This window comes from Cololabis saira, chromosome 20 (genome assembly GCF_033807715.1).
Source record: "Cololabis saira isolate AMF1-May2022 chromosome 20, fColSai1.1, whole genome shotgun sequence".
NCBI classification, from domain to species: Eukaryota; Metazoa; Chordata; class Actinopteri; order Beloniformes; family Belonidae; genus Cololabis; species Cololabis saira.
The window spans coordinates 24,027,379-24,044,799 of record NC_084606.1 but is presented as its reverse complement, the minus strand read 5'-3'; the positions used below and the strand labels follow the sequence as shown (position 1 = coordinate 24,044,799).

The 17,421-nt window shown below is 42.5% G+C and overlaps 1 protein-coding gene across 7 annotated transcripts in view; it reads left to right on the top strand.

Moving 5' to 3' along the window:
* The window catches only part of dysf (dysferlin, limb girdle muscular dystrophy 2B (autosomal recessive)), a 115,887-nt gene that overhangs the window by 62,265 nt on the left and 36,201 nt on the right, over positions 1–17,421 (top strand). For all 7 annotated transcript variants that reach the window (XM_061710600.1, XM_061710596.1, XM_061710597.1 and 4 more), the window contains one exon: positions 9,725–9,823. In XM_061710600.1, the coding sequence (XP_061566584.1) occupies positions 9,725–9,823 (99 nt within the window). The remainder of the gene's footprint in view (positions 1–9,724; positions 9,824–17,421) is intronic.

Below are 17,421 nucleotides of genomic sequence, written 5' to 3'. Positions count from 1 at the left end.
TCCAGTCAGGTTTGGTTAAAATCCCAGTTTGAAAACGTAGTTTGCCTCAACGTCTATAAATCCTTTTCTGGCTGCTTCAGTTCAGAAACACTAACTGGCGTGGCCTGGTGCCAGGTGACATTGCAGGATTTTCTGAAAGCACGCATTTATGGCCCTCTGGTGACACTGTGACCAGAAACAAGATGTCAAAATAGCTCACTAAATCATTGTTGTTTTTCTTGTTGTGATCATTTCAGCCGCAGACCGATGTAAGCCGGCGTTTCTCCTCCAGGCTTCGAGTGCTGCTCGTAAATCCGGCCCGGACTGTCACTCAGGCGGACGCTGGATTGTTTCTGCGTCCGCGCCTCGCCACTGTTAGCTTAGCACGAGCCGTGAATGCTATTTGATAGCGAATGTGGAATGTTTTGTCGAAATGTGAAAAACACGGCTCTGATATGCTTCGGTTCACTTTGGCCGTTCAAACGAAGGCGACATCCAAAAGGCCTCAGCTGTGACGCAAAACTTTCAAAGTGAGCGACGTCAATGGAGGAAAAGAAAGTACAGTCCTGCATCTGGGTCCGAGTTCTAGTGTGGTTTCGCCCAACGCCAAGTCCCACGGGAGGCGTTCAGGAGCCAGACGTCCCCCGTTCAGTTCAATAACCCTATTTCTTTTTTAATCCCTGAAGGGAAATATATGTTTTTTAGTTATTGTCCTTATTTACATTTCTTTCGTCAACCGGATTCACGGGATTATCATGCAGTACTCTGCTTGTTGAAGGATGTCTTGTCCGTTTATTATCCTTGTTTGTAAAACAGTGTCTGATGTGTGGAAGAAACTTAAGTTGAAATCTCCTCTGAGACCGGATTGGTTACGTTTTTGGAAAAATCTGCCGTTTCTAAATTGATGCGGCCGAGCCGAGGTGGAGCGCCAGAACAGATCTTTGGTAGACCAGAGCAGCCAGTCGCTTCTGGTTGGACCGAACTTTTCTGGCGAGATGTCTAAGATCCGAGCACAGCTGCAACAGAGCCAGTCGCTGGTTTTATTCCGGCTTTCGGACCCGGGGTTATCCCCTAAGTACCGCTGGGCCCGGAGGGGCTGCAGTCCAGGTTTGCTCCCTCCTTCCTCATTAGAGTACTTCCAAGTACTTCCTGCTCAGCTGAATATAGCAGATGAAGAATTTACCCTCAACTGAAAGATGAGATGAAAATCTTGTCTGTCTGTCTGTCTGTCTATACATCTATCTATACATCCGTCTATCTTTACATCTATCTAAAACAGGCTACCCATCATGCAACTGCCACCATCTGTGGTTGATATGACGGCGTTGGGTCAAAGGATCAAATTCAATGGCCCAATAAGATAATTTCAAGAAAACTGGTTTCAACAATCCAGGCTCATATTTGGCTTCCTTAGCACCTCCTCAAAAGCTTTTGAACTTCCTTCGTTTAGTTTTAATGTTCGGTAGTTCAGATCTGTATGTTCTCTGCACAACTCACCAGATACTACTGCAGAAGTGAAACGGATGTCCAGTTTTGGTGTTTGTGAAGTCACAGAACCGTTTGACATTGAAACATCACCTCTGTGAATCCAGTTCATAGGTTGTTTTGAAGGGTTTGAGATGCTTTTTTTTTCCCTTTCCATCTGAGTTGTTCTTTATATTTTACCTGTAAATGAGTACAAGGAACTAATTCAAAAGATTTGAACCTCTTGTTCTTCTGGGTTGTTCAGAACCAGGCAAAAATCATTTCCTGCAAGTCCGAGCACTCCCCCAAAGCTTTGCCTGGCAGCGTAACAGCAAAGAGGGCGAACAGAAAGCCACTCGGGAACTGGATATAGATTGAGTCACTTCTGTTTTACATTAGACAATAATGGCAACGATGACATTAATTTATGTGAAGATGCCAGAGATTTTTCCTTGAGGTTTGGTGCTCTGCCTTGAAACCACAGTGGATGACGACGTAGACACAAACACCAGCCCCAGTCTGTCCACATTCTCCACGCTGACCAGTTTGTGTTGGAGATGCTTTACTGAATGAGGTAAACGAATATCCGTCTAGATTTGGGCAGAACGCTTCCTGAAACTGTTCTCGAAGCATTAAACTGCTGCTTTGGTTTAAACTACAGCGTTGCTGAGATCACGCACAAGGAGACCTTCAGCGCTCGAGTCCTTACGTACGAGCAGCAATGTTTCATGGACGTTTTTAGAGGCCAATATTATTTTAATGGAATTTGACCGGTTACAGATGACATGCTGGGATATTTCCACTCTGGAGTAGATCATGAAAAGAGACCCCACTAAAGACAGGAGAGGGGGAACCTCCTCTCCTCCTCCAACAGTTAGACGATAAAAGCCTGTGAGGTCGGTCCTCAAGGTGAAGTTGACAAGCTGATTTTGATCCATTTGAATCAGGTGTGTTGAAGCAGAGAAACTCAAGGACTAGGATTGGTGACCACTGCCCCAAGAAAGTCGAGTTGTTGCCTTAATCCGACCGATATACCGAAGTTTTAAAAGCCATGTTTACACCTTAGCCGGGCTGTAGTCGAACCAAACTGAATGTCTTGAGATCGAGCTTTTAGTGCCGGATAATGAGTCCTAATCCGAGTTATTCCAGCATGTGTACCAACCCACGCTTAGCCGAGCTAGCGACTCCCCCGGGCCACCTAGCGTTGCAGAGTCGAACGCACCACACTCAATAATCGATTGTCTTCTCGCGCAGGTTTGCTTCGATTTCTGGGAAACTCCAGTTTAATCCTTAGCTAGATTGTTGCTAATAGCTTGATTTAGATGTGCAGGTGAGTGCACCTTCTGATGACCGGTGTTGTGGTGCCCAAGCTCATTTGGAGCCTCTTGACGCTCATATTTACCAACTTTTCCAAAGTTTGGTCCAGCTGCATCGAGGAACTTTGGATTCCTCCTCCAAGGAGCAAGTCCTCCGCCAGAAAGCACTTCCTCTACTCTATTTGAATGTACAACGCTAGAATGAAGGTGACAATGATTCACGTCACCCCTGTAGGGATGAAGTGGTATTACACGTCTCGATGGACCCGTCCCTGTCTTCAGTGACTCTTTTTGAATATTTTCAGATGTTAGCCCTTCAAACAAAAATACACTTACCGTATTTATATACCGTATAAGGCACTTAAAGTCTTAAAACCGGCAGTGCTCCCTGTAATCCGGGATATTTATGTATGCTTTTTATTGTGTTTACTGACCTTGAAACAGTTTTATGGGGTACACTGTGCTCAAAAATAGTACAGTTTTAGTGAGTTTGGTAGCGACGAAGCCGCTCCGCTTTCAGACACGTTAAAGTCTGTCCTTGGTTGGATACGGGTTGCAACGTTGGATAACTAATTATGTAGCACTGCAAGCATCATCCAACATCTAGTCCATGTTACCTTACTGTAATTCAGTGTTTCTCAATCCTGGTCCTCCTGGGCCCCCGTCCTGCATGTTTTAGATGCTACCCTGCTTCAACACACCGTGATACAAGTACCTGTGTCATCAACAGAGTTGTGCAGACCTTGGTGACAAGCTAATGAGGACCTTTAATTAGAATCAGGTGTGTTGGTGCAGGGAAACATCTAAAACATGCAGGACAGGGGCCCACGAGGACCAGGATTGAGAAACACTGCTGTAATTAGACGTCAACGTTTTCAAATCTACATCATAATCCAGTTATAATCAAATGTTGGAATACAACGTTGTTCCAACCTCACACTAACTTCAGGTGACCGCTACCGCTGACAACGATGAACCAATCAGAGAACAGGAGGTAGTACGACGCTTACCACCTCCACTTTTTATTGGTGGATTCGTGGAAGGCGAATGATTTAAAATGTGAGTTTATTTTTCTGTTTTAGTTACAGCTGAACAATATTCTGAGTTATTGTGAGGTGAATAAAGTTCAATTTATCAGACTGTTTTGTTTCGCTATATATGTTTTATCATGCGCCTTATAACCCTTATGTACAGTATGAATATAATAATGAAAATAGACCCGTTCATTGATATTACGCCTTATAATGCCTGATGGTCCGCAAAATACGGTACTAAGCACAAACTTTCTCCACTTGTTGCTGGATTAAAATTATTTCTTTATTCTTTGTATAAACAGTTGAACTGGACAGTGAAGTTGCTGAAAATCAATTCCTTCGTACTTCGATCTTCTGGACCTTTACCCTATCCTGAAGTAGGCGTTTGTAGCTGATCAATATCCCGAAGACATGTCTCTGGGTCGGTTACCGTTTTTATCTCCATGAGGACCAACGTCTGAAGGCCTCCCGGTCCAGCTCCGGCGCTGCTGCTGCCGCCGTGACCCCTCCGTGGACGGGGTTTCCCCACAAAGAGCTTTTATGAAGCAGCTCAGAGCTCTTATGTAAAACTGCCGTCTCTCCTCTCGGAGCTCTTGGCAGTGCCAGCCTGGTTCGGTTAGCCTGGCTCTCCCCTCCAGGGCGTAATGATAGGCTGCAAACCACACCGACACCCTGCACAGACTGTGTGTGTGTGTGTGTGTGTGTGTGTGTGTGTGTGTGTGTGTGTGTGTGTGTGTGTGTGTGTGTGTGTGTGTGTGTGTGTGTGTGTGTGTGTGTGTGTGTGTGTGTGTGTGTGTGTGTGTGTGTGTGTGTGTGTGTGTGTGTGTGTGTGTGTGATCTCCAGAGGGTCCACTTTAATGCATGTCGCAGTCTGGAACCGACTCCACCGGCGAACTTGATCTCCCTGGATCAGGAGTGGCGGACTTGGGCGGACACGCCCTCAGACACACTCTGCTGGCGCCCCTGTCATCAATGCTTGGCAGCGCCTGCACACAGAGGGCACATTAACGCGCGGCAGGCACTTCACGCCTCAGACATGGAGCGCTGTGAATGTGTGTGTGCGTCACCGCTCTTTTCCATGCTGCCACTCTGGAAAAACGAGGAATTCCATAGTTTTCCTCGTGTCACATGTGTGTGTTTTCTGAGTGATGCTGTGTGTCTCTGGGTCTGTGGGAAGTAGGAGAAAGGGGATTCCTCACCAACCCCGCGGCCATGAGAGCAGCTTTTACTGTATATTTACGCCCGAAAAAGTTTGGCTTGTGCGTCACAAGCGTGTTTTAAGCTGTGGGTTGAAGGTTGCCGGACATCTGAAATGTTTGTAAGAAGGGATAGATTTTTTCCTTCTTAAAATATTACTAGTAGCTTCCAAGAAAACAATAACGGGGAAATGGCTTAACAAAGAGCCACCAACAAAAAAATAGAATACTTTTATTGTCATTATACATGGGTACAGTGAGATTAAAAGCAGCATCACCTCTCCAGTGCAAGACAGTGCAAACAGATAAGAAATATAAACAATATAAAAAAAATTGTAAAGGAGATGTTTGTCATGGAAAGGCTGACATTTTCTCTCAGACTCTGCGCAGATAAATGTGACAAGTATTGGTACAAATGGATGACGCACATGAATGTTGTAAAAGAAGACCTTTTATGTTAACATATTATGAACATTTTCTTTCTTTCCTTAAACAATTATTACAACATGCAACTCATTATTATTATTATTATAAGGTAAATTCTCTATGTGCTCAAGAGTAATATGGACTAAGGAGGATATGGACTGAATCCAAATCACACTCGGGACCCTAATAAAGCCCCCTGTCACCTTTACTCTCGGTGGAAATGTTGGAAAAGTAACCCAGAAAACAAGAAATGAACACAGAAAAGACAAACTGTATTGTGCCGACCCTGGTATCCTGTCTGTTCATATGTTCATCAGCATGTACATCTGTGTCACTGTAAAAACTAAAACACAAAAATAAAGTTTAAAAAAAAAGAAGGGATAGATTTATCTCACCGGGTCTCGGTTCCAAGCGGCTCGTGGCGTTGCCAGTGTGAGCAGACGTTTAAGCCAACTTGGTACACGAGGCAGCTTGATGTCATACATCGACTCCAGAAAAGAAAAAAACCTCATCATGTGAACCGTACCGACTCCATCCAAACCTCAACGTTTCAAAACACAGATATATACTTTACCCTTAACACAGAACAACTTTGTAAGGCCCCAGGATGACTCACAGCTGTAACAGTAAGACTTTAACTGCTTCTGCTTTGATGCCAGCAGTCATTTTGTAATAGAGGGATTCTTTCTTTCTTTTTTTTTTTTTTTTCTTTCTAATGGTGCATGTATCGCTCTGTAATGAAACCTCTGTGTTATATGAATTAAGCAAGTTAAAGTATTGGAGTTGGAAAACTACTTAAACTGTATTTGATCCTGTTATTTTCATGCGTGGTTACTTTCTGTCAGCGGAGAGTGAGGGAGGGCGTGTTGCCGGGTAAAACCTGATTTCTTGTCTTGCTTGTCTTTTAATGCGGCCGCCAGATGTTACAATGGGTAAGTTTGTGACCACACCGTCCTGTAAGAGAGACACTAATGGCAAATGTTTTTGAGGTGGGTTCGGTTTCACGCTGGCGGCATGTTGGCAAGTAAACCGGATCCTAATGATCATCGATGGAAACAAAGGCTGAATTAAATCAATCAATCAAATCTGGCAAATCACAGATTTGAAAGGTGTGAACCATTTGAAGATAGTCATTGCAAGGGTAAAGTTATTCCTGTATAGAGCTACTTTGTTTTACGTAGTTTTGTCTGAACAACTTTGCTAAAGTGTTAGAATTTGGAGTATTTATGAAGTATTTGGATTATTGTGCACATTTTTAAACCCGATTATCCTGTTAAACATCTAAGACTTTGCATTTATTGTTTCTTCCTTTTAATATTTTTGTTGAATTGTTAAAAATTCAGAAAAAATATTCTTGAATGGTGTTGGACCTTAGATATCCCTTTGCCACCAAACCGGTTCCAGGGCTGGTTCTGGGTCAGTGCTGAGTTTGGAACTGGGTTTTCTGTTTCCACTGACAAAGAAAAAGTAAAACCAACTCTTTGCTGGGCTAGAGGAAAGAACCGCTTACGTAAGCGGAGGGGGCGGAGTTGTTAAGGCCAACGGCAATAGCAAGGCTGGGAGACAGAGACATTTTCAAATAAGAATGAATCTGGATGCAGCAAAGCAGCAGTGGTCTGAGGAGGAGACAACCTGTCTTTAGAGATGTGTCCACGGAGGAGCTACGGGGACCAAGTCCTATTAGAGCAAATACCTTGTTGTTGCTTCAACTTTCACGCCAATGCAAACGCAACGACGTAACTGACCTTTACAGTGACGAAATGAAATTACTTTATTTGTTGAACAGGGACCTTACATATTAATGAACGCGTGTAAATATGCATGGTTGTAGCCAGAGGCTAATTTCCACCATTCGTCCCTGCGGCAAATTAATGCCAGACACAGAACTGGACACCAGCAGACATACGAGACATCAAGGTCATCCATATCAACAAAACACAACATAAAAAAAACACAACTGAGCTAGATAAAAAACATTAAGCAATAAAAGATGTTACCATTGATAAACCAGCAATTAAGTGACCATATAAGTTAAAGTGCTAGGTGCTTAAGTGCTAGAGTTTGTAAAGTGCTGATGCATATTGCACATTGCCCTATTGCACCTTTCTGGCACACACTGACGTGTGTGCTGATGTTGCACAAGTTGGCATTATAGCGTACATGGTTGTAATTATGTATGCACCATTGTACATTTGCATACATACTAAATGTATATAATCATACAGTAAAGGGTCACGACAAGACTTGTTTATCACCAGCAACCCCCCCCCCCCCCCCAAAAAAAAAAACAACCCTTACATTAGAAACACAGTTATCAATTACAGTTTCAATATCAAATTTATTCTAATAGTCCAATTAATGTTCACACCTCTGGTTTTCCTTCAGCCATATTTTAAGTTTTGAAAGAGGGTAAAGTAGAGCTGTCTCTGATAGTGGTAGGGAGACTATTCCAATAGCCCCCCCAAGATGGACAGAGCATTCCTGCCGAACAGTGCACCTGCAGGGAATCTCAACATCTCCTCTGTCGCAGGCCCTGGTGTTCATGCCTTTGACAGTCCTTTTTTTAATGAATTCCCTCAGAGGTGGCGGAGCTAGACCATGTAGGCTTCTTTGGATAGAACAAGCAAATTTGAAACTAAAAACTTAAAAAATCATATTTTTTAAGGATAAGACAGATGTGATAGGAGTGTTTTATCCAATGTATTTAAAGGGGACCCATTATGGCATCTAATACCTATTTTAAACAGGCCTTGAATGTCTTAAAAACAAGCTTTTGATTGTTTTTGCTAAATAAATGAGAAATTCAGCCTCTGAGCCATGTCTTTATCTTCCCATTTTCTAACCTCATTATCTATGAGGGATTCTGAGTGGGCGGGGAGGCTATGATAATGAGGATCTGTGCTGATTGGCTGCCTGAATGACGCGATACACCGCTACGAAAAAATGGCGGAAGCTCCGGCCGGCGGAGTTAGTTGTGGGCGTGGTTTCACGCATCGGAGGCCAACCTATGTAAATCGCATTTTCGTTACGTAACGACGGGAGCAGAATCTGAACGGCTCGTAGAAGCCACATCACACTGGATGGATCATCCGGGCGGCTGTACAGACACTGCAGAATTTGGTTGCTTTCCTCCTTCTCTGAGTTGGCAGGCTGAGGGGAGACCACTTTATATATGTTAAAGCAAGATAAAACGTGTTTTTCATAATAGGTCCCCTTTAAGGCTTTTTCAAAGAGTGACTCTATGGGTTTAAGTGCTGTAGAACATGCCAGTGCCCAGCTTGTAAAACAGTAATCAATATGTGAAAAAATCATACAGTGTAAAAACATGAGTTGCAGTAGTGGACAGTGAATTCCTTATTTGTCTAAAATTAGCTAGATTATACTATACATATTATACGTAATGACGTGGCTCCCCTTAGCACCCGAGTTATGGAAAAGCAAACTGGTTCTCAGCTGGTTATCAAGTTGAACAAGTTTTGAACCAGAACCAGGACTAGCACAGAACCAGCCCTGGAACCGGTTTGGTTGGAAAAGGGGTAAGAAAGTGATTTTGAGAAAGAAAGTGACACCAAACAGCAGGAAAAATGCATGAAATTCATACCAAATACCAAAGTTCAATGACCAAGAAGTAGTTTCTAGAAAGACTCAAAAATCTCTTGAGTTTTTTCCTGAAACTTTTTACCTGAAAAGGGGTCCACGACCCACCAGTTGAGAACCGCTGGTCCGGACGGCTGTGTTGACCTTTAGCTCGTCTCCACCAGTTGAATCAGAATAAAACAAGTGGTCCAGACATAAAAACAGAGACGTGGTAGAAAAGCAGCAGAATAGTCCACTTCTTCGCGCTTAAACATAAAACAACACGGCTCCTCTTGTTCATGTTGGTTTTGCCCACTTGTTGCCTCTTGTTGCCCATTTCCACTGCCTCAGCACCCGTATACGGTGACCTTAGAGCCATCAGAGATGACTTTTACTCGTGCTGACGTGAGCTGGCCGACCCTACCCTGCTCTGCCATCGCTGGAAAAATCAGGAAAAGGAGCTTTTTGGTTGTTTTCTGGTTTTTGTTTTTTTGTTCTGGCATTTGTACAATACTGCTTAAAGACTCAACACAAGGATGTGTCTAAAAGTAAAAATGATAAAAATCAAGCGGTTGTCAGTAAAGTTCAGTTGTCAGGACTAATCGAACTAATGGAGTTTGATCCAGTTTTGGGGAAAATCATCTGATACATTTTAATGTTTTGATGCTTACGCTGAGCTTTGTGGCCTCCGTCACATGTTTGCTAACCTCCTTGATGGTGGTGTGGTTGGCAGGGAGAAGAGTCCATGGACTGGTGGAGCAAGTTCTATGCGTCCACCGGAGAGAAGAACAAGTACGGGACGTATCTGGAGCAAGGCCTCGATACGCTTAAGGTAGGAGTGACGTCAAAGGGTTCGAAAAGCCCAAAATAAATGCCAGATCAGTGATGCACGCTGCAAAAACACCTTGTTTCAAGAGCATTTTAAGACTAATTTGGACTATTTTGCTAATTTTAAGTGTTCTAATCAAGATTTTTTTGTGGTTATTTTTACCCCATTACCCCATTTACCCCAAGTTATTGTTGCCCTAATTAAAACAGATTTATGGAATATTAGGTTTATTTCTAGAGGGGGGTATTTTTGCAGTGTAGTGTCTTAGAAGGTGTAACCGGAGCGCCCTGATAGCCAGACATTCATCCCTTTTGGATCGACATTGTTCAACATCATTTGAACTGTCAATGTGAGCAGGTGACGGGCTGACGGATGTGTTTTAATGTTGGAAGTGCTTGTGAAAAACTTTTAACGTGGGTTTTTGGGACACACCTGCTCTGTTTTTTATTTTTATCGCAAAATGTCAATTTACGTGACAAGAAGGGAAATAAATACGGTGGCCGACAAGGGCCAAATGCACTGCAACGGCCTAATGCGTCTCAGTTAAGGAAAACGGCTTCAAGTACAGAAACGATTCAAATTCACAAACTCAAAACGAGATACAAAAAGAGGAACGTGGTGCGAATGAAAAAACGTGCTGCAAAAAACAAAGACAAATGCAGCATCATCAAACGCGCTGCAAATAGAGAAAATGCAAAGCACAAAACGATATAAAACAAGAAACCATCTTCAAAAGAAAAACGCTTCATAACCGGTTACCAAACCTGCAGGGGGCGCTCTCAGCGTAACAGCTCAATGGACAGACACATGGGATGTAGAGAGAGACCGAACAGCTGACTGAAACACATTGTTTACATCCATGGTTTAAACATACAGCGGGAACGGTAATGTGATATAATGTGGTTTATATCACTGTACAACGCTGTACATTACGAGACATTTCTTTATTATATTTTAACGTTACAGTCAGCTGTTCGGCAGTACGTTTTTTCATTTGCACCACGTTCCTCTTTTTGTACCTCGTTTTGAGTTTGTGAATTTGAATTGTTTCTGTACTTGAAGCCGTTTTCCTTAACTGAGACGCATTAGGCCGTTGCAATGCGTTTGGCCCTTGTAGGCCACCGTAAATAAAGAGCATAAAAAAGCAGTTTCTGAATCAAAATAAACATAAATCACAAGAGGGACTGAAAGGGACTGAAAGACTGAAAAGAAGTTATGTCATGACACTGATCTATCCAACATAAACTCAACTTACTCAAAAACATACGTACAAAGACTTGCGTCCATTTACTGTGAATGGGGTGAAGCTTCGCCCAAGTGAATTGTGGGTTCCACGTGTCGCAGTGGCAGCGTTGTGTTTTTTCACTGGTTGTTTAGCGTAACGACACATCAGAAGCATTAACATCATTTTTCTTAAGAAAACAATTTTCTCAAAATCCAATAAAAATTCCATTACATTTCTTTCACTTATGATTTTGTATTTTATTTTTATTTTTTTACACGTATATAAAATAGAAAATTAAATTTGATAGTTTACATTTGGACACAGAGCCATTTAGATCCTTCTGCAAGTGGAAAAATGATTCAAAGGGGTTTATAAGAATAATTCCTTTATTTGTCTCACAGTGGAGACATTTTTGTTACAACAGCAGCAAGAGAAAAAGTACCAAAATAATAAAAAGAAAAATAGTAACAATATAAACACTATAAACCAAGTTGCACATTTGGAAATATAAAGCAGAGGATAAATATTCTGCTGGAAAGATCAATATTAACTTGTCTCAGAACCAATTTTTTTTTGTTCTTTTCTCTCCACCAACATTGGTTCTGCTGTGTTAAGTTTTCAAACATTTTGTGTGCTGCTTAACACAATGGACACTACATTCAACATGCAAGTTTATTACATCACACAGTTATCATAATTGAGCTGTGACTTAAATGATATTTTAAAATTGTTTTTGCATCCTGATAATAAATCTTTAGATGAGGCTTCTGGGGTTAATGTGAAAAACATGTAATCTGTGGAGGCTGGAGCAGCGTAAAGAAATACAACCGGTTACGTCACTCACAGACAATGATTCATTGTTCTCCCTGCCAATCAGCCAGAGTTTCTGCTCGTTTCCATGGTAACCATGCATGCACAGGGCCGGTAATGCTGGCAAGCAGGTAGAAGTTAAGCTACAAGTTACATTTCCATAGTGAACAAACACCAAAACAAAAGAAAAGACCAGATGCTGGAGGAAGTAAAGTAAGAGCTGATGTTGGTGAAGCATTATCTGGGTGGCAACAATTACCTCCGTGTGGCAATGCCACTTCTGACCACATGGGGTCAGCATATCACAAAATATACAGGTCAGCCTCTGGTGGGATAAATTGGTCTTACTGGACGTACTGGCCCCGCCCCACTCGTTAGGGCCAAGCGCCAACCATTTAATTTCCAGGTTGTTGCTTACGTGGAACTAAGATTGGTTGCAGTTCCTTGATTGACCTCTGGGGGCTGCAGAAATAAATATACTTAGAGCCTGGTTCAAAACAGGTTTTGGTCACATTTGTTTGACTTCACATCTCAAGGGGGGGGGGGGATTTTTTTTTACCCCCCCAAGGAGAATAAATAAAGCATGAACTTTATTTCTAGAAGGAATGATTCACGGTCAGCTCAGTCAGTAGCTAACCGTTATCTCTTCCTCATCTGTAATCGTCATGCTGCCCCGCTTAACGACGCAACTTAGCCGTTGGGGTTAACCCACCATCAGCTAAACGGGGAAGTAATCTTTTTTATTTTTATTTTTTATTTACGAAGAAAAAGATAATTCAGAACCACTCTTCGGAAACCAGCGGGTCATGTGACCTAATGCTTTGTCCATTACTTTATACAGTCTCGTTTGGACCAAAGGGGTCTCCTGGCCAAAGTTCAAATGTTTCTAAGTCGACGTGATCAGGAGAAGCCGTCCATCCCCTAATTAGCTCACGGTTGGACTACTGCAATGAGTCTCCCAGTTTTCTTTTAGTCGCCTTCAACTGGTGCAAAATGCTGCTGCCGTCTTTTAACCAACACTAACAGACGTGTGCACGTCACTTCCGTCCTTAACTCTCTTCATCGGCTTCCCGTCCTTTATAGAGTTGATTTTAAACTTTTGATGTTAAAATGGCTTTTAACACCCAGTAGTGCAGGGCTATTCAATTGGCGGCCCGCGGGCCACATGCGGCCCGCCAGAAGCTTTTATGTGGCCCTTGGTCATATTTCAAAAAGGGGGTGTTTGTTTGAATTTTTTTTTTTCTTTTTTTTTTTTTTTTTTTTAAATAATAGTGATGCACCGAATGTTCGGCCGAAAATAGCAAAAAAAACACTTTCGGTGCTCGTTGGAATAAGTGGGGAAAAAAACGAACAGTTAATAACAGCTAACAGATACAGGCAGACAGACATGCCAGGAATGCGTTCACACAAGGTGCGATTTTTATTTGTAATGTGTGCAGAGAATGCATATCGCATTTAAGTTTAGGAAGCTTGGTAGCCTTTTTTTAGTTGGTTAACGATGCATAGTGTTTGTACATGTTAATCTCTGTTGGAGATGTTTTTTACTTCTGATTTTTTTGCCAGTGTTGCACAGTGTTAATGTTTGTCACATTATTATTAACCTCCGTTGTACAGAGGACTTGTTGACATCATTAGGCTTCTAGGATTGGCCTGAAATTTTTTTCATTTGAATAAGTGAGGACTTTGCATTTCAGATGGAACTTCTAAGCCTCCTATAATTTCATGTGATTGTTTTGTTTTGCTGATATAATGCACAGATGTGTCATTAATAAAGGAGCTTATGGTTAATATTTTGGTTGCTTATTTATAACATCAAACTGGCTACTATGGACTGAAATGCTTGTGCTCAATGCTTAATATAATATTCAAATAAGGAAATCATTATGGCGTGTTTTATTAAAAGTAGGTCAATATCAATTTCATTAAGTTTGCACAATGCATGGTTTCAAAATGAACTTGCATTCAAAATAATATTTCTTTATCTGAATATTATATTTAACATTCACAATTACTAAATCTGGAGACAATTAATACATAATTCATATGTAAACTAGATATATTCAAATGTATAATACAAATGTATTATATTTACATAAGTCTTCGTCTTTGAGTGCAAAATACATTTTGAAAACCCCCACATTTTCAAATTGTGCGGCCCTCTCCATACAGTCCTTTTGCAGATGTGGCCCCCGGCCGAATCTAGTTGAATACCCCTGCAGTAGTGTGATGGCACCTTTATCTTATTTGATATTGTTTTATTTGATTGTTTTTCTTTGTTCTTATTTATCCTTTTTATCTATTACTTGCTGTAAAGCACTTTGGCCCACTTTTGTAAAGTGCTGTATAAATAAAGTACTTTACATTACATGGGATGCGGTTTTTTAGGTCAACACAGCAGTCATAGTTCAGGTGATCAGAGAGTTTGTCAGTCGGAGGGAGTGTGAGAGAAAACCTTGTACAGGTAGGTAGTCCAGGTTGCTGTGTTCTGGAGGCCTGGTTCTCAATAGATGTTAGAAGCAACAGGATGATGATTGTCATTGGCAAAATTTGAACAGGACTTAAAAGAACTACTTCAATTTAATTTGCTGATTCTTTTTGTCGGACAAGAATATTTAGGTTTTTTTAATTACCTTACATGTTTTGGCAATTCCTTTAGCCTTCATCCGAGTCACAATATGGTGTGTGACCCGTCATTTATCAGCTGATGTTAGGAGGCAGGACTCACCTGTCAGATTTTACAAAATGAACTTTATTAAATCCAGCACCAGCTGCCCTGAGAAGATCCCTTCATCATTCATGAGCTCGTGCTCCACAGGTCAGATCTCTCTGTCCATTTCCTCAGGATGTTCTTGAGAACAGCTTGTTTGTGAATGTTTACAGACTCAGGACTGAAGGCGAGCCCCCGTTCGTGAGATCTGTAACATTTTCCAGTCATTACATTTCTGATTATTCAGTTTATTAAACCCAAAAATGTTTGATGGATCATCTTTTGTTGCTGTGGCTTCGATTCATCACATTAATTCTTCCTAGATGTTTGTTTCTTCACTATATCTTTCCTCACTTTGCAATGTCAGTTGGAAATCGATCGGTCGGATATATTGGTGAAATAAATCGTGGTACCAGACCGGGAGGAACGGCCGCACGAGACGGCTCTGCTTCGGCTTCTGAAGTGTTTTGAACTGAAATCACATTTCTGTCCTCTTGCCAGTTCCCCTTATTCTTTTCTTTTTTTCTTCTTCTCAGACCTCGGCGAGGCCAAAACCTCCCGTCCATTTTCCAAACTCCTTTTGGATGACTCATCCGAGGTAGAGTTTTCTTTTGAGGATCGCCCCGGCGGGACTGATGGAGGGGAAAAGGCCACCCTCTGATGTCAGCCGTGTCTGAAACAAGCGATCACACGAGTCGTTGCTAACGTCCGTCTTTAGTCCGTTGCCCACGCCCCGTTCAACCCTAATCCTGATCTCTCGGTCCGAACGGCGACCTCTCCCTCCACCGGGACTCCGAGAACACGTCACTCGTCTCGTCCGATGCCCAAACAAATGACTAATCCTGTCAGGATTTGGCCTTTTTTTTACTATTCTTAAATGTGACCTCTCACCCCGTTTCAGCCCCCGCCCGTCGTCGCGTCCTTTCATTCCCAGAACTTTCTGAAGATCTTCTCAAACACATATACCAACAAGGGCTCCATAGTTACATTTCGATTACCCGATTGTTGTCAGAAAACTTAAAGGAGCTGTATGTAAGAGCAATAATAAAACGAATCATAAAATGACCCCGATATGTCAACAGACATTTAAAAATCATGTTCATTTCAAATACTTATGTCACTGACAACAGCACTCAAGCCAGGATATTCCAGTTTAAAAAGAGGAGTTGCAGCCCTCAACTGATGTTGATGTTGTCATTTTTTGTTTTGGCCTGAAGCTCCACCCTCCACCTATCTCCCAATCACCAAGTCAGTATTGTTTCGGCATCCGGGTTGCCAGCTCGGCTCTAATTATCGGCAGCCATGGCAGCCTACGTTCCTGCTGCATTCTGCAGCCTACCTGGCAACCTCTGGTCGGGGGGAGGAGGGGGAGGGTACACGCCGCTCAACAATATTTTGAAAGTGACTGCAGTACCAGTTTTGGACATTTCTTACAGACGGCTCCTTTAATAATCATAATTATTAAATCGTCTAACCAAATTTTGGAGACACAAATGAGCCCAATTACAGATCCAACGTAAAGAAACGTTGTCTTTTATTCCCCATCAGGCTAAACGGCCCTATGGAGAACAATAACCGCTCGCTCAGCAGTCCTTGACCCCTGAAAGACTCCTTCCAGCGTCCTGGTGGGTGTAGTTGGTTCATTCAGGAAGCTTATTAAGTGGGTTCACCTCGGCTAATGGAAACACATCCAAGACGCCTTTGAGTTTTTTGCGACATGTCAAATGTTTTGCTCCAAATTCACTTGACAGTTGGATGGAAACTAGTGAAATGACCAATGAGCTGCTGATCCCATCATTGCTTTGCCTCACTTTCACCCTCTCCCCATCCCTCCGTGCCTCCTCTTTATTTATCTCCTCCCTCCTCTGACGATCCTTTCATTTGTTTTTTGACAAGCGTTGTCAAAGGGAAAAGAGCCGCTGTCCCCTTTTTACTTGTCCGTCTGCCTCTTTTGTTCATTCACCATCTTTGAGGCAGAGACCCTGTTTCTAGCTCCAAGGTGACCGGAGGAAAACATACCCTCTTGTTAACCTCATTTTTATGGCTCTGTTTTGGCCTCGTGTTTTTGTCACCTCTCTGTTTCTGTTTCCATCTCCACCTGCTGCTGTGGAGACTTTTCGTTTGAATTATTAACTACACAGTCTTTTCTGGAGCAGCACCCAGGTCTGTTAGTACCAGCAAAAGCTTACCTGTAATCATCTAACTCCTAATAAAACAAGGGTTTGGATATTAGTTGGTCAAATCACAGTTTTTACAAGAAGTTTAGACAATTAAGGGGCACGGTGGCGCAGCTGGTAGTGCAGCCGTCTCACAGCAAGAAGGTCCTGGGTTTGATTCCCGATGGGGACGCTGTGGGCGCTGAATGCGTGTTAAGTTCCACTTTGTGACCCCAACCCACACCCTGGGTGGGGTTGGTGAAAGGGCCTTTCTGTGTGGAGTTTGCATGTTCTCCCCGTGTTCCCTAGGTAGCTAATGTGAGCTACCCTCAAAAAAACATGCACACAGTCCTGCGCTACACATGCCAACCGGGGCGCCAGATGGGGAGGATCTGGCCGGAATAACGTGATCCTTCCACGCGCTACGTCCGGCCGGAGAAGCCCCACCCGGCCTGGTGAAAAGAAGCGGCCCGCTCACTCCGTGCGGGGCCTCCCTGGGTTGGTAGAAGGAGAGCAATGCCCAGGACTGTCACTTAGGTAGGAGCGCTGGGTGATATAATGGGGAAAAAATCGGAAAAATCGTTTAGACAATTGATCTCTCGATGGGGGGCTTTTGTCCTAAGACAGATGGATGGATGAACTAGTCTGTTTGATCACCAGTATTTCTACCAGTATTTCTACATTGATCATTGATTGAATGCTT